The sequence below is a fragment of the Aulonocara stuartgranti genome (assembly GCF_965226115.1).
Source record: "Aulonocara stuartgranti genome assembly, chromosome: 6".
In the NCBI taxonomy this organism is placed as follows: domain Eukaryota; kingdom Metazoa; phylum Chordata; class Actinopteri; order Cichliformes; family Cichlidae; genus Aulonocara; species Aulonocara stuartgranti.
This window is the reverse complement of record NC_138944.1, coordinates 3,248,768-3,272,949: the sequence shown is the minus strand read 5'-3', so window position 1 is coordinate 3,272,949 and position 24,182 is coordinate 3,248,768. Positions and strand designations below refer to the sequence as shown.

General features: G+C 44.2%; 1 protein-coding gene across 3 annotated transcripts in view; it reads right to left on the bottom strand.

Moving 5' to 3' along the window:
• LOC309709366 (sodium/potassium/calcium exchanger 3-like) overlaps positions 1-24,182 on the bottom strand; it is a 66,807-nt gene that overhangs the window by 3,109 nt on the left and 39,516 nt on the right. The window contains exons 1-9 of one of the 3 annotated variants that reach the window (XM_082537949.1): positions 16,040-16,250; positions 13,187-13,263; positions 8,250-8,324; positions 7,521-7,605; positions 6,571-6,674; positions 5,313-5,387; positions 1,999-2,024; positions 1,846-1,899; positions 1,640-1,770 (exon numbers count right to left, since the gene is read on the bottom strand). In XM_082537949.1, coding sequence (XP_082394075.1) covers positions 1,640-1,770; positions 1,846-1,899; positions 1,999-2,024; positions 5,313-5,387; positions 6,571-6,674; positions 7,521-7,605; positions 8,250-8,324; positions 13,187-13,263; positions 16,040-16,175 — 763 coding nt within the window. In that variant the 5' untranslated portion in view covers positions 16,176-16,250. Of the gene's footprint in view, positions 1-1,639; positions 1,771-1,845; positions 1,900-1,998; positions 2,025-5,312; positions 5,388-6,570; positions 6,675-7,520; positions 7,606-8,249; positions 8,325-13,186; positions 13,264-13,547; positions 13,671-16,039; positions 16,251-24,182 lie in introns of those variants that run through there. The other 2 variants (XM_082537950.1, XM_082537948.1) reach the window with 2 other exon arrangements.

The following is a 24,182-nucleotide window of genomic DNA, read 5'->3' as shown; positions in this document are numbered from 1 at the left end:
ATCTTAGCTGTTGTTTGTAAAACACACAGTATGGAGGCACAGTGAAGTACAAGCCTGGAGTCATATCTGCACAGACAGCAAGTTGCATCATTGCCTCAACCCAACCCCCCAAAAATTAATTCATTAATTAATTATATCTCTCCATCCACTGATTTTCTCTGGCTTATCCAAGTCCAGGTCAACCATCCAAGCAGAAATGCCCAGACATCCCTCTCTGCAGCCCCCTTTCCAAGTCTTCTAGGAGATAATGAGACATTCCTAAACTGAGAAACATAATCTCCCCATGGTCTCCTGGGTCTCCACCAATGCTTCCTCATGGTTTATAATGACTGGAACACCTCGCCCAGGGGGCATAGTTCAATAAAGCCAAGGGAAGTACATCATTGGCAAAAAAGTAGAGATGACATTCTGAGACCACCAAACCCATAAAAGTCTTAAAAGTTATGAAGAGAATCTTGGACAAAGGGCAGGAACAAGCCTGACTTATTGCTGCTAATGCAGATTAAGCTCTCTTGTACAGGGGCTGAATGTTGGGAAGTATGGTGGTCAAATTCCTTTTCCAAGTCCATAAAGCACATGTAGGCTGGTTGGTGAAACTCCCACACACCCTCAAATATCTCCAAGAGAATAAAGAGCTGGTCGACTCCATCACCAGGATGAAAACAGCATTGTTTCTTCTGAATGCAGGATTCGACTTCCCTCACCAGTGCCCTGAAAGTCTATGCCAGGTCTATGTCTACAGCTGAGGAGTGTGATCCCTCTACTGTTGGAACACCACCAGTTTGTCGAGGGCACTGTCCCTGACGTCATTGCAAAGCTGCAGAGATACGTCCACGAGAACGGCATCAAAATCCTTAAGGAGCCTCGAGATAAACGCAAAACCAAAGATCAGATCAGGTCCAACCTAACCTGGAAAAAATGCAGGTTCTGCACATGAATATGAATCAATAGCTATTATAAAATCATGCCGATATAAAATCATGCTCATTGGGTGGGAAAAGGGGGAAAATTACTGTCCAGGAAGACATTTTGTGAGCATTTCCTTGAAACTGTTTTGCCCAGTAACAAGTGAGGAGGGCGACTGTTTCTCACTGGGGCAGCATTCAGAGTATCAGGTGCAAAACGAGCTGACAGAGCAGGCTGTGCCAGCATCTTGCAGTCCTCTCTTCTGTTGTTCTCAAGCTGTAACTTATTTTTGAGGGCAGAGAGAAAGCTGCAGATGGCAAACAAAACGGCTGACTCTGTGACATTCCTAGCATCCAAAGCAACTCTCAAGCTCTTAAAGAGACACGCCGGGAAGGCTACTGGGTTGCTTATTTGGTTGGAGAAGGTAAATGAATTCAGTTTACCAGTTTATTCAAACTTCTCTGCAAACGTCTTTACGCTGGCTTGTTTCCTGGATGGAAAGAAGCTCGGTGTTCAAACAGAGGGTCATAATCACCGAATACAAAATCTTAGAGTCTGCACAAGTAGTCCTTTGGTACTGTCCTCACCCTTTGCCTGCTTAACACAGAGCAGAATCAAAATAGACGGAAAGTGCTCCTGCGGCTTTTATATTTATGCAAATTTCAGTGTGCAGAGATGAACAACTGCAACCCACTGAGACACTTTAGAGGACAAGCAGAAGAGGCTCTGATACCTTTTTTAAGCAGGACTGCAGTGGCGTCACACGTGACGTCCTCCAGATCAGTGCTTCCCGTGAGCCCATTGGCCAGATTCACCGAGCCTTTCTTTCGACGGTCGAAGTAGCGATGGGCCCGGCCGTTGAACCTGGCAGTAACAAACGATGACAGACTCAGTAAATCACTGCAACCAGCTGTTTAACTCTCTGAAGCTGACACTCACTTCATGATGAGGATGTAGACCGCATACATCAGGATCAGGACAAGAGATTCCCACCTGCACACAAACACAAGCAAAAGGTTTCACAGTCACTCTTTCCATTTCAAAAGCTCAGTCATATATATTTAGAGTTTTATGGTAAATGTCAATACGCACCAGCACACCTGCTCATCGTAGATGAACTAAAGATGCAAAGACAAAGAGGACACAAGGGGGTCATTAGGTGGAGGAAGTACGTGGGAGTTTAATTAAATCCTGCAGTTCAGCATCTCTGCCGCTAGGGGGCAGACCCAGCTAAGAGCTCAAATCTACAAAAGGGTCCAAATTAAAGATTGTTGTGTTACAGCCAAAATAGTAAACAATGCCAAAAGAAACAAATGGAATATGACACTGACAAATACAAATATAATACATTTAAAAGTTATGTAAAAAGTTGAAATATCATACACCACGGGGCTAAAATTTATGAAGGATAGAAAAGCACTGAAAAAAAGTTCTTTGCAGTAGCTGTACTCTGGTTTATTAACAGTAAACATTTAATATGTACAACCCTTAGACTGATTTTATGAAGTTTTATAAAGATGTCCTGTAAATATAAAATTATAACTATTTAAAAGTATAATAATAAGTTATTGGATCATTAATATGAGGATGTGGAGCAGGGCGTTATTATTCTACAGCTTCAGCTACTCAGTTACAGTTTTATGTAACTGATGTTAGTTACATATCAGTTGTTAAACCATTTCTGCACCGATAACTAAAAAATATGAATTTTGTTTTCATGCTTTTTATGCAAGGTTCTGCATCTGTGCAGAACAGCTCAGTTCAGTTATTTGTAAATGAATATGCAAACCTGCATTTAAGGGACATGATGTGTGACATCACAGTCTCTCTGGTTTCTGTTTATTGGCCAATCACTGAGCAGGCTTTGGTTGCATGCAGGTAAAGAGTCCTTCGGGAGAGTCACAGTTGCTGGAAACCATCGGCTAATCCAATGTATAATTTAATATCAATAGCTTTTTAATAACTAATCTGTAGTCACGAATATCATCCAGTAAGACTCTTTCACAGCGTTGACACACAAAGCTGTTTGTAAAGTGTGCATAATGATTATTTCATGCAAACAGAACACATGCAAACATGTTTAAACGAAATACTGCGATCTCTAGAAGTTCTCTGATGACTCTGCAATAGTCGGCCTCATCACTGATGGGGACGACAAGGAGTACAGAGGTCTGACCCAAGACTTTGTGGACTGGTGCCAGCTGAACTACCTCCAGATCAACGCCAGTAAAACCAAGGAACTGGTGGTAGACTTCCGCAGGCACAAGCATTCTCCACTGCAACCACTGAACATCCAAGGTATGGACATTGAGGCTGTGGACAGCTACAGGTACCTTGGTGTTCATCTGAACAATAGACTGGACTGGACTCATAACTCAGACGCCCTCTACAGGAAAGGGCAGAGCAGGCTGTACCTGCTGCGGAGACTCAGGTCGTTTGGAGTGGAGGGCCCACTCCTGAAGACCTTCTATGACTCTGTTGTGGCTTCTGCTATCTTTTATGGTGTGGTCTGCTGGGGCGGCAGCATCTCTGCTGGGGACAGGAAGAGACTGAACAGGGTGATCCGAAGGGCCAGCTCTGTTCTAGGATGCCCTCTGGACCCAGTGGAGGTGGTGAGTGACAGGAGAACGGCGGCTAAGCTGTCATCCCTGATGGACAACATCTCCCACCCCATGCAGCAGACTGTGACAGCACTGAGCAGCTCCTTCAGTGGGAGACTGCGGCACCCACGGTGTGGGACGGAGAGATTTCGCAGGTCTTTCCTCCCCACTGCTGTCAGACTCCATAATAAAGACTTTAACTGATCAAGCACACACATCCATACATATGCAATAATACTAAGTGCAATAATCCTTTCTGTCATCGTTGTATTTTTACTCAGTTGTATATAGTATTTGTATTTGTATTCTATTTTTATCTTATTGTATATTTATTTTATTTTATTCTACTGTATATAGTATTTTATTTTATTCTGTACAGCTGTGTACTGTATTTATTCTTATTGTATTCTAATTTTTGCCTCATAACTTTTGCACTGTCCACTTCCTGCTGTGACAAAACAAATTTCCCACGTGTGGGACTAATAAAGGTTATCTTATCTTATCTTATTATTGGTCTTCTTCTTACTATTAATTGTTTTTTTTTTTATTTTTTGTCATTATTTACAGATTTTTTGTTTGTTTGCATTTTGATGAGATCATTTAAATCCCTACAAAAATCCCAAAGGAGCCTCTACGGGCTGTAAGCTTGATTTCATTAGCAATCATGCCCTCCTCCCTCTGCTTAGATTAATAAAGGTTTATTTGCATCAGGTCTGAAAAGCTGTCGTAGGAGAGTTATGGTCTCTTAAGACATCACGTGGCCTAAATGCATTTTAGATGCATGGCCTCTGAAGCCACATCAGTCCTGGAGAAACTGCCTCCAACAGCACCGTCTATGCTACTCAAAGATGGCAAAGTAAAACTGTATAACAACATTAATTCGGTAACATAGGTAATTGTAATAGTAATCACAGATTAGCTTAAAAAATGCAATGTCTGCTGTGAGTTTCTCGCCCTGGTCTGAGAGCTCAGCGGTGTTTAAACATCTTTTTTGTGTTGGTGCTCCTTGTTGGACAGAAACACTCATGTCGCACCTTTTCTTTCTTTTTCTTTGATCCACATTCTGTGTCTCAGGTGAAACAACATTCGCCTCCTCGGTTACTGCAGACCAAGCCTTGTTTTTTGTTTTAAAAAGAAAACCGTCCCACCTGAGGACACCCATCTACTTTCCTCCTGTTTTGGTTTCTTTGCTCAGTTTATTTTTTCGTTAGAAATAAAAATATCTAAAAAGCAAATTGTTCAGATTAGCTAATATAAACATGTTGGACAGGAAGAAACAAAGAGGCCCATTCCCTTTAAACGTGAGAGACACTCCAGTTTATTCTACTGTACAGGAAACATAAGTCAGCCACTGGTTTCCCACATTAACATGCAAGTGTTATTTCATTGCTGTAGTTCATTGAGGTAAGGCTAATTTAGTTTTCAACATATCATCATACTTCGAATAACTAATATTGTTTTGTATAATCTTTAAAGTAACAAATAGATGCAATGGAGTCAAAAGATCAATATTTCCCCACAAAAAGTTGCACAAAAGTTGACTTGAAACTATGCAGTACTTGAGTAAGCATACATCCTACCACTCCATTGCCTTTGTGCATTGCATTGTGGGAGAGAAACCTACACTTAAAGCTACACTGCTGAGGTAGAAAGTGCAAACGTGTAGTGACTGTAAAGCTGCTAACTATGACCTGCCCTGTAAATTGGCTCAGTAAGTGACTGCATGAGTGCCTCTTCCTGCACTTACTCCACACTTGATCATGTGAACTGTGCATCTACACGTGACTCTGCAGTATAAGCTCTTACCGCAATGAGGGCAGTGACAGAAAACGTGTAATAAATCGAATCTCGGAGTAGAGCCCAGTGAGACAGCTTCACCGCCTGTGAGGGGAAAAAAGGAAAACTGAGAGATAAGCACACTGAAAATATCCCGCATCAGTTTCTGCTCTCGTACAGAAACACTCAGCCTTCTGACATCATTACCATACTGATGTAAACACAGGAGGTCTTAAGTTAACCTTTTGAATCACAGCCACTGAAAAAGGCAATTGCAGGTTAGCATCCTACATAGAAAAAGAGCCGCTGTGTTTACCGACTTTATGTAATCAGATATAACGCAGGGGCCCACGATGCCGTGACTAACGCTGTAACACGCTCCCACACAGCGCTCACTGTATATATAAGTGGAGGGTCAGGGGGTCACATCTTGAATGTGCCACTCCCAGCTGTGGAATCGTAAAGTTGGATCCCAACAAAATGTTTGCTTTTACTGGGTTTGACTTTGTAGAAGGAACCTGCTACAAACATCTAGCTAAAGGTAAGCAGCGGCGAGGTGCACTGGGTGGAACCGAAGATGATTTCACTGCCCCCTCCGAGCCCCTCCCGAGCTCCATCCCAGTGCCTGTCTTTCCCCCTCATTATCCAAGTATGATTACATAATCCACAATCTGGGATTGCATCACTGTTTGGAGTCCAGCACATATATTTTTCAGAGCAGAGAGCTTATCCTTGTACTTTGCTCATTTCCATGTCCCAGGCATGTCAGATAGCATCACGTAGAGCAGCCTCTCTCTGATGCTATCTCTGTATCTCATGTAAAATACACAAAACCAGTGAGGTAAAGTAGAAAAAAGATACAAACAGCCTCTTGTAATCACACTGACATGATGTTTTAAATGTGTCTGAGCAAGGCGGGGAATTAAAAGAAACAAACAAAAATACAAAAGCTCCAGAAAAGAATCAAATATAAAACACAAGCGTGATTCCTGATTTGTTCATTTTCATCATGTTTATCTCCTGACATTACAGCGTTTTAATATTTACTTTGAAATGATGCAGAATATGTATAAAAATGAACTCCCCGCTAAGCGTGCCACAGCTAACATCTGTGACATTAAAGCGCAAACGAACAGCGTGCACTCCTCGCATAAACATGAATTCACCCTCTACCACTCTGTGGTTGCTCGGTATTTAAAGGTGACATTAGGCCGCCGGTTGCGCGCTGTGAAAATGCCACCGGGTCAGCAGCGAGCTCAGCCAGTGTAACGCTGCTATGACATCATACCTGGCCGGCGAAGAAGCCACACACGCCGATGATGCAGAGGATGTTGAAGACGGCTGAGCCCACGATGGTCCCGACGCCGACGTCGCCATGGGTGATAAAAACTCCTGCAGGGAGAGTGAGCCAGCACGCGCACGCACACACACACACACACACACACACACACACACACACGATGAGGTCCACCGAGAGCAGAGCACACGTAGCATCTGCAGTGGTGACAAACAGATGTCACACAACTGTCAAAGTACTTGACTCAAACACACGTGCCAGCAGAGGGGTGCGTGTCCCAGCGCTGCACTTTATGTTAACGATAGAGAGAAAGCATCACTGTGGACCTGTTATACTTTCCCTTACTCTCTGACGGTGATACATTTCAAATTCTAATTCTTTTGAGCCAAAAGCCAAAGCTTCACAGTGCTACAAACACTCGGATTCATACGTTTTTCCTGCTCTATCTATTTGTATCTGTACAGAGAGGGGATGTCAGCCATTTAGAAGAAAGCAGGTTTAAAACAGAGGAGCTAAGGTTAACCTGAACACTGCACCAAGGCCCAATAACAGATAAATAAGGATTATTTCAAACTGTGAATCAAGCAAAGCTACTCTAGTAGAGTCTTAGAGTAAAACTATAAAGCTGGAAATGAGCTGAATATGTCACCTTGAACTTAAACAAAATAAAGCATGTTAAACACATTTGGCACATTTACATATTTATAACATATTTATAACTTATTGCAGCTAAATTTAACAGTACCCTTCACCCACCAGTAACACTGTATTTGCCATTAAGTGATTCTGAATATTTAAAGCCATGTTCACTGCATGTGTCTTGGGATAAAAGCATTCAAAGCCATGGCTGCTGCCTGCCTAAAGCAGCACTGCAGCTCCAGCTGTCAGAGTTAGAGCAGAGGATGTAGACTGATGGAGGGATGGGCGTAGAAATGTTGTACCTATGATGGATGTGAAGAGCTCCGGAGCCGAGCTGCCAGCGGCCATAAAGGTTGCACCTGCGACGTCCTCGCTGAGATTGAGACGCTGAGAAGGAACAGATCGGAAGATTAAGAAAATTTCAACAGGGAAAAAGGTGCAGTTTCAAAATCCAGACAAGACTGAAGGATTTTAGAAAAATTTTGGGAGAATAAATAAATGTAACTAATTTGGGCTAATGAGTAAATACACAGAGTCTGGTTGTTTATTTCTCAATCAAATACAGAAAAAAGGGTCTCTGCTACTGGCAAAAGAAAACATGTTTTTACAAAAAAAGAGTCTAAAAAACAGAAAAATATTCCTGTTTGGCAAACATGACGATTCATATTCAAAGAGTGAGTCGGATATTCTGCTATTTTTATGCTGGCGAAGTACATTAAAGTCTTAAAACAGAGAAAGAAAACTCCTTATCAGGATAAAAACTGGCATAAACAACTTTCTTTCTTTCTTCTGCGAGGACAAAGACAGTATCAGTGCTGATGAGTTCCTTTTTCTGGGAGATGGGAAAAGCACTTAATAAAAATGAAATAGAGTTCAAATGTGTTTGTCAAAGCAAATACGCCAGCAATAAACATCCAGCTCTGAATATCAGTATCTGTGGTTCATCTGAAACTGTAACTCTTTAAATTTCTTGACTCTTCAACATAAGTTCCCCAGCTGAGTGACTATATTTTGAAAATCTTGATTAATACCTCACATAACTTCTCCAGGGAGGGGACGAAGTAGTCATCGCAGACGACGGCCAGAGCGCAAAACATGTATATGGTCTGTGAAGAGACAGAAAGAGCCTTAAACATTACAGTGAAGGAGAAACACTGTGCTTTATGTGATTTGATCTATTTAAACTGGACAGCAACAAGAGATGTTGTTATTCTGCATCAAACAAATTCCAGAATGGTACAAGAAAGAATACCTTTCTGCTTAAATTTATATGTAAATTACCCTAAAAATAAGTCACAGATCTCGGCCCATGACAATTCAGTGGAGTCCATTAACAGATCGGACATTAAACATTCAGGAAACACATACAGCAGGCCCACACGCTTAACTTTTTAAAACAGGGAAGTTAGTTTTCTCTCCTGAAGCATGCTGGCATAAAAAAAAAAATTCCAGGTCTGGAAGTTTGCAACCAAAACATGACCTCTGACCTTGTAAATGTAACCGAGCTGTTTGATGCTTAGTAAAGACGCTGGATTTGTGATTCCTTCTAAGCTTTTACTGTGTAGCTGAGCAGACATTACATGCAAACAGCTTGACTCTGGGGGCAAAGACTGGGCCGTTAGACATTTTTCTTACTGCGTACATGCACTGTGCACTCTATGAACAGCTATGAGAAACCCCCATTATTCAACAATAGTAGTCAGCCAAAGCTAATATAGTTATTTATAGACATGCTTAAATTCAGCCTAATTCTAAAACCAAGAGGAAATCAGAAGTTATTTTTTTAATTGTTTTTTTAAAAAGATTTTTATGGTTATTCTGCTCTTTTCAACTATAATTTATTTGTCTCTCCTTTATGGTACCAGCAATATCTTAGTCACTGCAAAAGAGACTAAAGTGCAAACATATGGATTTAATCAGTGAGTAGTAATCTGCATAATATATAATCTATTTCTATAACATAGTAATTCTACAAAGGGAACTTAAGTATTATGCAGATGGACTGGATAGCCAACCAATCACAGCAGATGGCCCCGCCCCTCCCTGAGCCTGGTTCTGCTGGAGGTTTCTTCCTGTTAAAAGGGAGTTTTTCCTTCCCACTGTCGCCAAAGTGCTTGATCACAGGGGGTCATATGATTGTTGGGTTTTTCTCTGTATCTATTATTGTACGATCTACTGTACAATATAAAGACACTTGAGGCGACTGTTGTTGTGATTTGGCGCTGTATAAATAAAACTGAATTGAACTGAAAATAGAACTCAGCTTATAATGAATAATAGTTAATAAAAATAAATCAAACCTGTATCCACAATAAGTTTCAGATTATTGCAACAATAAAATACGAGTTCATCGTCTGCAAATAGATTAAAATTACCTTAAGAAGAGTCACCATAAGAAGAAATGTACATAATAGACCGAATACTGAATACTGCCAGCTTTACACATGAAAACATGTTTGAATAACACAGAAAAAATATTTGACAAAAAAAGCTGAAAAACGTTAAATTAAACCCTAAACATAAAAATTCCATTACAAACACACAGATCACATCATCTTAAAAAGAATAAACCCAAAACTCTGAACATGAATTCTTGTTGATCACGTGCAGCATACGTTACATCAGTGATCTGGATTAAAAGGCAGCCTGTGACACTGAAAACTGTCATATTAGATGTTACATCAACTTCTCTGGCATCACATAATAGATCCAACACAAAGAAATGGAGACGGGGTGTAGATCAAAGACAGGTGGCGATGATCAAAAGCACTAGTGATGACAGAGTGACTGCTAATGTGTGAACAAAGGAGAAACGCTCTCACACACTGCAATAACAAAACCTTTACAGTTAGACCGACGCGGGAGTGATCACGCTCTTCGTGCCCGGAGATCAGTCACATTTCACCGAGCAACCACAAACTCAACTTCCTGATTCTGACAGCAGGTGAGAGCGAGCACGTTATGTGTTTGAGTGCCAAAAGCAAAAGGTCAGAGGTCACATGTAATCCTGCTAACTGGGTTTAACACAGATTTAGAGCTGAGGTAGAGGGTGGGAGAAAGCATCTTCAGCCACAGAGACGTATGCTGACTGCACACTTGTTTCTATGTGTGCACGTGTGAATTGAGTCGAGGAAGTCCTTCAGTCCGAGCTTGTGTTTGTGTTTTTTCGGAGAAGTGATGATCCCAGCGCTAACGAGCTGTGCGGGACTGGAGAGTGAGTCAGCAGCACAGCTGCTGGGAGAGAAGTTGGGAGCAAGATACTGCGATTAAAAAAACAAAAAAAAAAATTTAAACTGAAGCGTGAACAAAGCATGCTTCCATTTTTAAAAACCACAAATACTCATGGTCAATTATAGCTTTCCCAGTTCAGCTTCACTTATGGCTGCATCACACGGAAATGTGAGGGAAAAGACAGCAGTGTTTAAATCTGCATCCCTCTGTGGTCAACCTGAGTCGCAGGATGGCCTGGAATAAAATTTAACTTCAGCATTTACAAGCACGGTGCAGAGAGTATCTGCACAGAGGAGCAGCTGCATGTTTTCCAAAATGTCACAATTTGAGCTTCATGCTCAATATTTCATATTTTTAAACAGGTAAATGGTTAATGAAGGAGATCGCAGGGCGTTTCACAAAGTCACAAGCACAGGAAAATCCGAGCTTTTAAAGTTTCTACTGAAGAAAATATCAAAGTGAATCACAGCCAACGACTAAGGCGAGTTTAAGGCCTTTGAATTTGTTTGTCCAGCATCTATGATCACTCGTGACTTCAGGAGAGATCCATGTGTAGCTTGTAATTTCTGGGCTGAAAAACATATTTAATCTTTTTCGAAACTGTAACCACGTCTATTTTACACCCAGTCTAAGTGTAACAATCTAGAGACAAATCTTTTTCTCTATAACCTCTATAAACTGCGCCATTTTCATGCCCGTGATGTGGAGAAACAGAAACAAGCACTGGCATCTTGGATCTCTGATCATTCAATGGAGAAAGCTCAACAAATGCGTTTTGGGTAAACTTTGAAGAGTCTTATTCCCAGGTGACCGGTGACTCCTCAGAACAAGTTAAAAGGTCTCCTTTTACCTAGAATTTGGCATCAGGCTCATCTTCTAGCTGTGATTCCTTTCATAAAAGTCATTTTCTAATATATTGATTTTAAGTTTCGAGTTGATCTGCTGCTTTTTTCAACAGAACGTAATGAATTCAAAGACTAATAATAATAAAGTCAAAGACTGAACCAAGAAAAAAAAAAAGCAAACAGCTTGGACTGAGTTTTGTGACCAAATGAGAGACGTGGATTTGTGGTTGTAAAACTGACTCACTTGGTTTAAGGCCAACATTAGAAGAGACTGCCCAGCTTTGGAGAGCTAAACTTTTGCCTCTAATTGTTTTTTGAAGGACTCGTTGTCAATGCCAAACAGGGCAAATGTGGACTTTTTGTCACGTGTCTTTACAAATACGTTGCAAACGGAAACAAGAGCATCTTTGTATACTCAGCTCACAGACTCTTCTAGATCCAAATAAACTTCTGGGTTTAAGTGCTCGACGGGTTCCTGTAGGATGTTGAGAGGATATCCAAGGCTTGGTGAAAGGCCAAGTTGAGATCAAGTCTGGAAAAACCTCGTAAACTCACCTTGAGTTAGGACTATTTACTATTCCCAGGCTCGGCAAAGTAATCCATCCGAAAACTTCCTGGAAACCCACTTTGTCCCACTTTGGGTAAGTCAAATGCATAAATTGCATGTCATACTTCAGACACACACAATCACAGTCTGAACATTTCTTATTTTGTTTTAAAGGCAGCCTGTTACAGCAGCGTTTTATTCTCAGCTGCAGGGCACGATTGTCCTCCCGCTGTACACAGAAAAAAGCACAATGACATCAGCTATGAAAGGACACTGAACATTATTTTAAAGGTTAAAAAAAATAGATGGAGCTTATATTCACCTGCTATTTTGCACTGATTTCTAAACACCCAAGCATCCCAGTAAAGGTTCTGCAGCAGCTCAGAGGGTGGCTGCAAAGTGAGACACGGCAAACGCTTCATTGTTTAGTCCTGCGGAGATGCTGCAGGAGCTTCCATTATGATGAAACCCCTCAGAGACCATCAGCACAATGCAACATGGATCATCGCGTGCTCAAACATTCTGCATGCTTTGTCGCTCACGCCACAGCGATGAAAGAAAGGCCCCATCATAGTTTGGGCCTCGCATGGTGACCTCTGCTGGGTCCCACTGCAAAGGCTGTGTGTTTGTTGAATTGCCGGATGGGAAAAGACTCGGCTGGCACTGAGCTGCAGCTCAGTCTGGAATACTGTAATCCAAACACCAAAGATATTTCCAATTGCTTTGATTTATATTTGGTGGCATGGCTCTTTTCTGGGAGGAGAACCGGGGACAGAGATGGTTGCAAATCAGCTTGCAAAGGTGCATCTGCAACTGTGAGCAGGCTAAAGCAGCTTAAACTGTGGGCCTTATATGAAAGTTTGCAGTCAGATGTGTAGAAGCCATCAGCTGATATGAGATTGACTTTGAACTAACCCTGAGTTAGTTTATTAGCATGGCAAAGTTACACCAGTGGTTAGCACTTCTGCCTCAGTTTGAGGAGTTGGTGGAAATGTGGAAAAGGAGAGATGTTCTTTATATTTTCAATCAAATTTAGATGTAAATGGGTGTTTTTTCTTCTTTTTAGCTTGAATTTTTTTTAAACCTCAGCATTTTCAGGCAGTATCGGTTAGACAAATGGTAGAGCCGTCCTTTCAGTGGGTTTTCAGCATCGCCATTATTTAACCCACTGGGCTGTGATGGGCGGCAGGTCTTCTAAAACAATGTGCATTTTGTTTCCATGTGTTCATGAAAATGAAGGCTTTGGATGCACAAACCATCTGGGAATTTTTGGATGAGTAAGTAAAATCTCAAACGTGGATACAGGGGAACGGATGCAGAGCTGTGTTGGTGAAGGCAAACTTACACACAGGACATGCAAGGCCACGGCTCCTTCTGTCCTCTCTTTGTTCGTGAACAGGTCCGTAGGGAACTCGTGCAGAGCTGCAAGAGACAGAAAGCCAGGATCAGGACACTTCATACAGTAACGCTCAGTGGGTTTTATCAGAGGATGCTGCACAGAACACGTTTCCAATGCTCTGCAGAAGCTTAAACTCGGTCCCTTCCAGAGAGTTACTTTGTCATGGCTCAGCTGTGTGGCAGGCAGGAGGAGGACCCAAAATGCAAAACTCACACACACGGGGATGAACTCAAAAAGCAGCTTTATTGCTGACAAAAGATAATAGGAGATACAAAACTAAACTGGGAAAAACTAACATAAAACTCACCAGGAAACACGGGGGAAATCACACACAGCATGAGGGAGAACGCGACGCCGAACAGAGGGAGACTCAGACAGAAATACACAGAGGGTAAACGAGGAAAGTGGGCACACACGGGGAACACAGGTGACACTGATAATCATAACGAGACAGGGCGGGGTGAACTGAACATGACATGTACAGGCACCGAGGTTCAGACAGGAGGAGAGAGAGCACGGGGAAACACAGACATAACAGGCTGGGGAAACATGAAACAACCACAAAGGGAGACGAGGGCTCATAAATACATAGAGGGCACACAGGGGGGAGAGAGAGCACGGGGAGAACTTAGACATAATGGGCAGGGGAAACATGGAATAAAACATAAGGAGAGACGAGGGCTCACAGATACACAGAGGAGCACACAGGGGGTAAAAGCCATGAAGGGAAAACACTTAGGGAACAACACAACAGGGCAACTCAGAAAACATGGCCTAAATAAGGAACGAAATACAAAAATACAAGGAACTAAGAATACTGGGCCCACATGGCCCAGGACCATGACATCACCCCCCCCTAAAGGGCTGGCTCCCGACAGCCCAAACCCGAAAAACAAAACAAAAACAGAAAACAACCCACCCAGGGCGGGAGGCGGGGGACCAGGACGGAGGGACCAGAACGGGAAACAAAACAAACAACAGAAAACACAGGAGCACATGACCATAGTCCAAATAAAGTTCAGGGGGCCGACCCAGAGCCCACAGGCACAAGAGTTCACGGGTCACACGGTCGGGGGGCCGACCAGGCGGGTGGCACAGGTGACAGAGCGGGTCCGTAGGCCGGCCGCACGGAAGGCGGCGGCGAGGGAGACGACGGAGCAGTTCAGGGTGCTGGCCATGGCCCGGTGGGCACAGGGCCAGACGAGGACGAAGACTCTGAGGCTGGGCCAGACGAGGACGAAGACTCTGAGGCTGAAGCCGGAGCCGGACCAGGCGGAGCAGAAGCAGAGGCTGGACCAGGCGTAGCAGAAGGTGGCTGGACGGGCTCCTTGGGCCCTCCAGCTGATGTGGCATGGTGCCGGACGGGCTCCTCGGGCCCTCCAGCAGACGAGGCATGGTGCCGGACGGGCTCCTCGGGCCCTCCAGCTGAGACAGGAGGCTGAACGGGCCCCTCGGACCCTCCAGCTGACGTGGCATGAGGCTGGTGCGGTTCTCCTGAACCCCCAGCTGACGAGGAAGGTTGCTGGACGGGTTCCTCGGGCCCTCCAGCTGACGAGGCGTGAGGCTGGACGGGCTCCTCGGACCCTCCAGCGGAGACGGGAGGCTGAACGGGCCCCTTGGACCCTCCAGCGGAGACGGGAGGCTGAACGGGCCCCTCGGGCCCCCCAGCTGACGAGGTAGATGGCGGCGTGGGAGCCGCGGAGTCCTGGATGAGCTCATCCGAGCTCCCAGCAGGAGCTGATGCAGAGCCAGAGAGATTTGGGACCCCTGGCGGAATGTTAAGCTGACCAGCGGACCGTACTGCTATCGGGGACTGGGCTACTGGGGCCTGCGCTACTGGCGGCACCGGAGCTACTGGAGACTGAGCCGAGGGGGGCTGCGGGGGAGCTGACTGAGCCGAGGGGGGCTGCGGGGGAGCTGACTGAGCCGAGGGGGGCTGCGGGGGAGCTGACTGAGCCGAGGGGGGCTGCGGGGGAGCTGACTGAGCCGAGGGGGGCTGCGGGGGAGCTGACTGAGCCGGGAGTGGCTGCGGGGGAGCTGACTGAGCCGGGAGTGGCTGCGGGGGAGCTGACTGAGCCGGGAGTGGCTGCGGGGGAGCTGACTGAGCCGGGAGTAGCTGCGGGGGAGCTAACTGGGCTGCTGGTAGCTGCACAGGCGATAAGCAGCTCGCGTTGACATCCGCCACACAAAACACAGCCCCTGAATGAACAGTCCCAGAGTCAGGAAACTCCTGTTTGTCCCTTCCACTCACCACAGCTGGCAACTCAGAAGTCTCGGGGTCTGGCTGTGGCGGTGGGTGCCGGCGGCGTGAACGCCGTTTTCTCCGGGAAGGGGGAGGAGCTGAGCCGGGCCGCGAATCCTCCAGCGGACCGGGCTGAGCGTCCTCCGACTCTTCCCACCGGAGAGGCAGTTCCGGGCGGACGCCTACGGTGGACACGAGGAAGTCCCGGATGTGGGGGTGTAGCGCGCCGAATAACCAGGGGAGTCCGGACACCATCCGCCTACAGCGGATGGCTACGGTCTCCCGGTATCCTCCCCTTGGCAGCGCTACCCACTCCTGACAGTGGTATTCCACCGTGTAGATCAGGTCCTCACGGAGCTCGGCAGAGGGGTTATGAGCTGCTGGGTCCATGTCGTGGTCGCGTTCTTCTGTCATGGCTCGGCTGTGTGGCAGGCAGGAGGAGGACCCAAAATGCAAAACTCACACACACGGGGATGAACTCAAAAAGCAGCTTTATTGCTGACAAAAGATAATAGGAGATACAAAACTAAACTGGGAAAAACTAACATAAAGCTCACCAGGAAACACGGGGGAATCACACACAGCATGAGGGAGAACGCGACGCCGAACAGAGGGAGACTCAGACAGAAATACACAGAGGGTAAACGAGGAAAGTGGGCACACACGGGGAACACAGGTGACACTGATAATCATAACGAGACAGGGCGGGGTGAACTGAACATGACATGTACAGGCACCGAGGTTCAGACAGGAGGAGAGAGAGCACGGGGAAACACAGACATAACGGGCTGGGGAAACATGAAACAACCACAAAGGGAGACGAGGGCTCATAAATACATAGGGGGGAGAGAGAGCACGGGGAGAACTTAGACATAATGGGCAGGGGAAACATGGAATAAAACATAAGGAGAGACGAGGGCTCACAGATACACAGAGGAGCACACAGGGGGTAAAAGCCATGAAGGGAAAACACTTAGGGAACAACACAACAGGGCAACTCAGAAAACATGGCCTAAATAAGGAACGAAATACAAAAATACAAGGAACTAAGAATACTGGGCCCACATGGCCCAGGACCATGACATACTTAAACTTAAACCAAGCATGCGACGACCGTCAAACGGTGTCCTCCCAGGCACTGCGTACGAGTACCCTTCCTCAGAGAGAAGAGTGAAATGGAAAACAGTAGGAGGACGAAGAGAGGGCAAAGAGGAGAGAGCATCGTAAAAATAGAGCACGGGATATTTAAGGTACAGCAAGTGGGATGGAGAGCAAAGAAGAGAGAAAGGGTGATGGGAGTTTAACCACAATGTTTCAGCTTGAGAATGTGAGTACAACGGAGGATCAGCTGTGTGTGAGCACAAGGAAAAGACAGAGAGAACATAAAGGAGGGGGTTTGGCCTTAAAAGGTGGCAGGGGTTATTCCACTGCCTCTCTGTGGCTTCCTCACTGACTCTCTGAGTGACAGGCACTCGGGTGCCGGCGAGAGTCGAGGAAGCTCTCCTTCTCGCCCCTTAAGCGTCGAGTCATCCTTGTCATCATCTCCACCCACACAAACCAGAAGTCACTGCTAACATGTGTTACATATTTCGGAGATAACAGGGGAAGGTTGGACAGTTATCAGGCACAGATTTGGGCTATCAAGTGCTAAGCCACGAGAAATCACAAAACATCAGAAATATTTTACTGATTAGCTTCAAAGAGTCAAGTAAAAAAGCACAGTCCTGTATTTTCATGAGATTTTATTCATGTTTGGTTTTGAATCCCAGAGACCGCATTACATTCCAGCATATGATGATAATATAATAATGGAGAAAATGTACAAATTAGTGCATAAAAAAATCACGAGAATGTTTCAACTACTTGTGATTGGCTGGTTTGCAACAGCTTTGGAATAATAACAGCCAATGTATATTTTATTTATATTGTCTCTGTATTTATATATGTGTGTGTGTGTGTGTGTGTGTGTGTGTGTGTGTGTGTGTGTGTATATATATATAATATTCTGTAACTCTGTAACTTCTGTCGGTGCTGTGCTTTTTTGGAAATCGAATTTCCCAGAGGAACCCACCCGAGGGATTAATAAAGTTCTATCTTATCTTATCTTATCTTATTTTAACAGGCTGTTTTGGATTGATGTGTGGGTAACTGTAACAGAGGTCAGAAATCCTGACAGTATGATTTCAGCCAGTGTTTAAATAAATCCAACAGGACATCAGATGCTTGTGTTAAAACTGGAAAATGCAAAAGTATCCCACAGCAAGCCTGTATATGGAAGAGGATTAGGGCCACTGGGAAAAAAGAATTCTGACTTTAATCTCATAATTCTGACTTTTTTCAGAATTATGAGAATTATGAGATTAAAGTCAGAATTCTGGCTTTTTTCTCAGAATTCTGACTTTTTTCTCAGAATTCTGACTTTTTTCTCAAAATTATGAGATTAAAGTCAGAATTCTGACTTTTTCCCAGTGGCCCTAATCCTCTTCCGTATGTATATGATCATCTCTGTTATGTGAAATACCTTACAGGGAGTGATCAGCTCAAAGTGTTACCATACAGGGAAACCCTCCTCCAACCTGGGATTTCCACCCCTCGCCAAACCTGCAGCCCCCTCCACACACACACACACACACACACACACACACACACACACACACACACACACACACACACACACACACGCCTCTTTTCTCTGGCTGAGGCTCCGTACACATCCTGGATCCTGATCCGCTCACTCACTCCCTGCTCCCGTTGGCCCACTTCATTCCTGCGTTATTCAGTAAACCTTTGAAACCAGTCAACGGCTGTGTGAGTCTGCTCACTGATCCCAGTAATCCCAGTAAGACAACACTAGAAGGTAGCCGCGATGGTGGGCACATATAACTTTCAGTGATAAATGTCTCAACAGCTTAAAGCTGACATACACCATCAAAGTGCTGCAGAACAGCGCTGGTTAGCAGGGCTGTCATCTGTTTACTTTGCCATCTGCTATCTTAGTGGCCGGCGCTACTGTAAGTACCAGCTCTGAGCACATTAATAACATAATAATACTACATTTAACCAGGCAGTACTTCTGGCACAGACTAGCAAGAGGAGTAATATTTAAATGTCTAGTCGACTACTCGCGTATAGACTTCTGCCTCCTTAAAATTAAATGCATTAAGGGGTCCAGCTCTACCAGACCAATATGGCGACTGTCATGAGGCGTTGTTAAAACGAACAGCAGTAACAGGTGTAGCATCTAAGTCTAACTGTCCATGTTTACAGAGTAAGCAGCTCGAACAGAGTGGGATGCCCTCTGCATCACTGACAGGCTAAAGGTGAAAGAATGAACAAACATGAGAGTCCAGCGTGGTGAGTAGTTTTCTCTTCCTCTTATATGACGCGTTATTTCAGTGCAAAATCGTTCATGTTCATGTTGTAGAGAAGAAATAAGAGCGGGTAGAATAATAAGCGCTTGTTCCCCTGTTTGTTGACCTGATTGTATCCACAGTATATCTGTGGCCACCAGTCCTCGCCTGCACTATGTTCCACTGCCACGACTTCTAAAGTCGAACACAATGCAGAGCTGCCTGTAAAAAGCTACAGAGGCTGCAGAGCAGCAGAGCAGACAGCCATCTCACAGCGACAGCTGGATGTGTTTAATATTTACTATTACAAGCCGGTGTCGGCGAGCTCCAACTCAATCCAGCCGAAAATGCCAGGCGAGTATGTGAGGGGAAACAACAAGCAGCTCTTATGACAGGAATCAGGCTGGAAACGCAGAAGAACAAGAAGTCAACACTTCTGCCTGAATTCAAACTTTCTCAAATGAAAAACAGAAATAGTTCATTATGAAACAATTGAAGACAAAATGCTGAAATAATCTATCAAAACGATTTCTCCTGAAGCATCGGGGGATAAAAGCCAAACAGCTAATTGTTTTTCCGAGAAGCACGAAGCTCAGTTTCCCACGAGAGGTAATAAGTACACGTGCGGATGTGATGCAGAACCACACACTCCCACAAGGAACCCGCTGAACCTCCATGTAAACAAGGTGTTTTATAAAACATCAGCACTGAAAGGTTCCACTTCACAGCACCCGGCTCTCTCCAAACCTCAAACACATGCTCGCCACGATACGCCGCTATATGAACGTGCTGCTCGCCAAACCCACCTCCACCCTCGAAAAACTGCGGCTGTCACTGTGATGATCCTGATTTCCTCACTGCATTGTGAGACTTGGATAAGTGGAAGGGTGCTGCATCTTTTTTCTAGATTTTCAGAAAGAAAACAAAAAAGTGAAGAATAAGGAATGAAAAACAGATCAGGATTTCACACAAGTATGGTGATCTACAGCCGCAACCCAGGTGCAAGAGCTTTTCATTAGTTCTCATCATTTAATAGGAAAGCAGTTTTATTTAAGATCCTGTATAATAATGTGAAGTTTTTCTTTTACACCACAAACTCAAACGTTTACATTTTTTCCTCTTGCCTGTTGTCATGTTTATCCTGTCATGCTTTTCAGGCAATTTCAAAGTAATATACAATTCCTTTTAGAGCTGGGAGCTTGCACTCCCCCAAATCTCTGCCACGAATATGAAAAGTTTGAGGTTGAAATGACCCACTGTTACGTCCCCACATAAAAGCTAGGCGATGAGGGTGGGGGACAGTAACAGTTGGATCCGGGTGAAATGAAAAGAACGCCAGGCAGAGGTATTTAACACACCAGCCACAAAGCAAGGAAATAAACCTTGCGTATCTTTTAAAAAGCAAAGCAACAGTAAGTAAAGGGCAGCACGACTTTGTGGACTGAAATGATCAGAAAGTGGTTCAAATCAAACGTCAAAGTTGGAAACTTCTAAGGTGAACGGTGCTCTACACGAGCAGTTGGGACAATGGTCACGCCAGCGGCGGCGGCGAGAGTCGTGGCTGCAGAGGTACCTGCAGCACGTGCACTCACTCTCATCTGTCGTGGCCCTCGTTCTCGGACCTCGGCTTTTGAGTTTTTGGATTTCAAATTGTGTTTATCATTAAATATTTTTGTCTTTGTGTATTCCTCTGTAGTTTTAGTCTTTAGTTCTAGTTCCAGGTACTATTTCCATTAGAGTTCATTACATCCCTCACGTTTTTCCTTCAGTCTTTCCCCATGTTAAAGTTATTTCCGTGTCAGTTTTCCTTTTTAGTTATCGTTACTTACTTCCTGTTTTACTTTGTCAGTTGTTTGTCTTCTGTGTCCTGTTAAAAGGGAGTTTTTCCTTCCCACTGTCGCCAAAGTGCTTGCTGATAGGGGGTCATATGATTGTTGGGGTTTATTTGTATATATTATTGTAGGGTCTTTACCTTATAATATAAAGCGTCTTGAGGCAACTGTTGTGATTTGGCGCTGTATAAATAAAATTGAATTGAACTGAACTGCCTCCCCTGTGATTGTATTGATTGTGTGCACCTGTGTCTCATTCCTCCCAGCTGTATCCAGTCCCCATTAGCCCTCAGTGTGCATGTAAATGCAATCCTGGCGTTCCTTTGCTCAGTGTCTGTATCTGTTATCATCCATTTGTACTCTTTGTTACTTGGACTTTTTATCAGCTGAAATAAAGGCTTGCCTTTTGTTTTGTTCATTCACGTTTTCATATGTTGTTTTTTTCGTCTTTGGGTCCTCAATCCTGTATGAGCAATCTTCTCTCGTTTGGTGTTTTGATGATGGTTGTGGGGAGAAAAGTGTGGGGCCAAAAATCTCCCACAGCTGTTTAATTTGGTTGAGATTTGATGACTAAGAAGGTAATGATGTATGCAGTCACATGCTCATCACTCGTGACCACAGATGGGGCAGCTATCATCTTGGAAGAGTCCAATTAGGGCAGAAATTACTCAAGACAGCTTCCCATTGGAGCAGCTTCGCATTTACTTGCAGTGACCATTCCCTCTAAAGCAGAGGTAGGGAACTCCAGACCTCAAGGGCTGGTGTCCTGCAGGTTTTAGATATCACCCTGGGTCAACTCACAATCAAATGATTAGTTCATTACCAGACACGTTAAGGAGGTCATTTAGCCATTTAAATCAGCTGTTTTTATCAAGGACACGTCTAAAACCTGCAGGACACCGGCCCTCGAGGCCTGGAGTTAGCCACTCCTGCTTTAAGCAGAAACAATGGTCCCAAACACGAAAGGAGAATGAGGCTCGTGAATGGTGCTTTCTGTTAATCTGACAACTACTAGATGACAGTCTGGGTAATCTATCAAAGTTATGACTACAAAGTGTTTAAGATTTCTAAAATGAAATTTGACATGTCAGTGACAACGACACACCTGTTTAATTAAAATCATCACTCGTGCCTGTGAAGTCTGCTTGCCTGAACGCTAACTCCATAGCAACAGTGTGAGTGTCTCGTTGATGTAGAGTGTGGAAACAAATAACAGAGTGCTGGAGTTAAGGTGAAGCGAGTCACTCTGCCGCTGCCATGGCTGCTAGGCAGCACGCTTGCCATTAGCAGTGCCATTTGATGTACTCGTTGCAGAAAGCAGGCTGAGGTTCGGTGCATTATGCATGATGTTTGGAGAGTGGAAAGAAATACATGTAATACTGGCATGTGGGGGAATGATGTGGGAAGACGTGAGATGTTACCTCACTCCGTGTTTCTTTAGGGCTTCAGCTGACTACTCGAAAGCGGGAAAAGTGAATTGTACGCATGAGAGGGGAAAAAAAGTGATGGAGGTGGTCAGATAATTAGTGCAGTTGTAAGTGAGGTCACTGGGATGAACCCTTAACAGCTGCTGAGGGTGCTTTGGACTGAACCACCCCTGCTCTCTGTGGTACATTCACACACCGACACACAAGCTGAACACTCGTACGCACCCAAGACACATAGAATCACAGCACACGAGTGCACAGGGACTTTCATTGTTTCCCTTTCTGCAATCATCCCGGTTTTCCTCCTCTTCTTCGTGATGCACAATCAGTGGCAGTCAATGTATCAATCAGCAATCAGGCTTCAGCTTGCTGGGGACACATTCTGCCTCTCCTGCTCCATGCCTGCCTGCCTGCCTGCCTGCATCATCCCGTGCCAGTCTAATTTCCCAGGCAATTTGGAGGGAACCACTGTGGGCTCTGAATCAATGTAACATGATTCCTCTTTGTTTCCTTGTGCTGGAACTCTGCAGCACCATGGCTTCTCCTTTATAAAACACTGTACATGTTTAGGCACACAAGCATATCACACTGACTGATGCACCGTAGTATATCCATCTTCTCCCTGCACAGACTCTCGTTTGCACTTCCTAGCTTTATTCTGGATCCTCTCTGCTAACAGCAATGACAGCAGAGACTGTCTCCTCTTCAGTTCTTCCTTGTGTAATGCATCATGGTTGTGTCATATATCCATATGTCTCGTAACCCCTTTAAGTAAACAAATATTTGGAAAGCATAATCCCATAAAACTTCATATCATACACAATATCATCAAATATTATGTTTCAAGAAAGAAAATAAAAGGAATGAATAAAGTGCTAATATTTAAGTGTTAAGTGTTTTTACTCTCACACATATTGTAACATGAAACAAATGGACCTTTAAAGTTACCATTAGGAGAGGAGTAGATTCAATCATTATTACTAACATGGAAGCAAAGGCACTGAATTGTTCCTTCATTTTGATGCAAACAATGATGCAGTTAAAGTAAACAACAATTAAAAGCCTATGCCCATCCTGAGTTCCTAATTAAAAGTGGCATTGATTATAATAACATATCAGAGCTGCTGTTTTCTTATATCTTGTATATTTCAGTAACTTATTTACCTGAGTGTTTAACCGGCCAAATGCAAAGACTGTACATGAAAGACGTACAAAGCCTGTACCAACTGTACTCCAATAGAACATTCACTACAGCCCCGCCCATGCAGCAGTATATTAATGACTAACCTCGTATTGTGGATGGATTATCTCAGTTGTTCTCCTGACTGAAGTTTGGTCCGTTTACAGTATCCTGCCATGTGATTGCATTTGTCCCTAACCATCGGGAACCCTCATGTTAACTTTTATCGAGTGGAAAAAAACTTTGCGTTCATGCTCCAGCTTCACCAGTTTATGTTATGCTAACATAGCTGTATAGCTAGCCACCACATAGCACATCATTATATACCAGCTAGCCCGACTTCAGTAACCCTACGAACGTCACTGCTGTTTAGTTTTCTGTCTTCATTTATATTGGAAGTGATAACAGAGCTGTACGTTTGAATTTTTCAGAAATCCCTCATCAGAACATGCTATATTATTTAATCTGGAGACTTCCTGCATACCACTAGATGTAGCCCAAGTACCACCAGTGGTACGCGTACCACAGTTTGAAAACCACTGGTCTAGAGGGCAGATATCAGCCCAGCTAGCTATAATCGGACATCTGTCTGTTATACTTGCATGCCGCTGACTCCAGCATCTGTAGCTACTGAGCCTCAAGTGGCCATTACAGGAACTGCAGTTGTTGACATCTCCCTGTTTGCTTCCTTTTTCAGACCCAGAAGTTGCTGCCTGATTCAGTCACATCCAGTTGCTCCATTACACCATCAGCATGAATGCATTTTTTCCTCAGCACACTGTACACTTCAAATCCAAACAAAGTGTTGTTGTGGATGGAATAATGGGAATTTGTGCCTGTTCTTTCTGCAAACAAATGAGTGGGATCATGATAACTTTGTCAACTAAGAAGTCGGTGTAACTTCAATCATG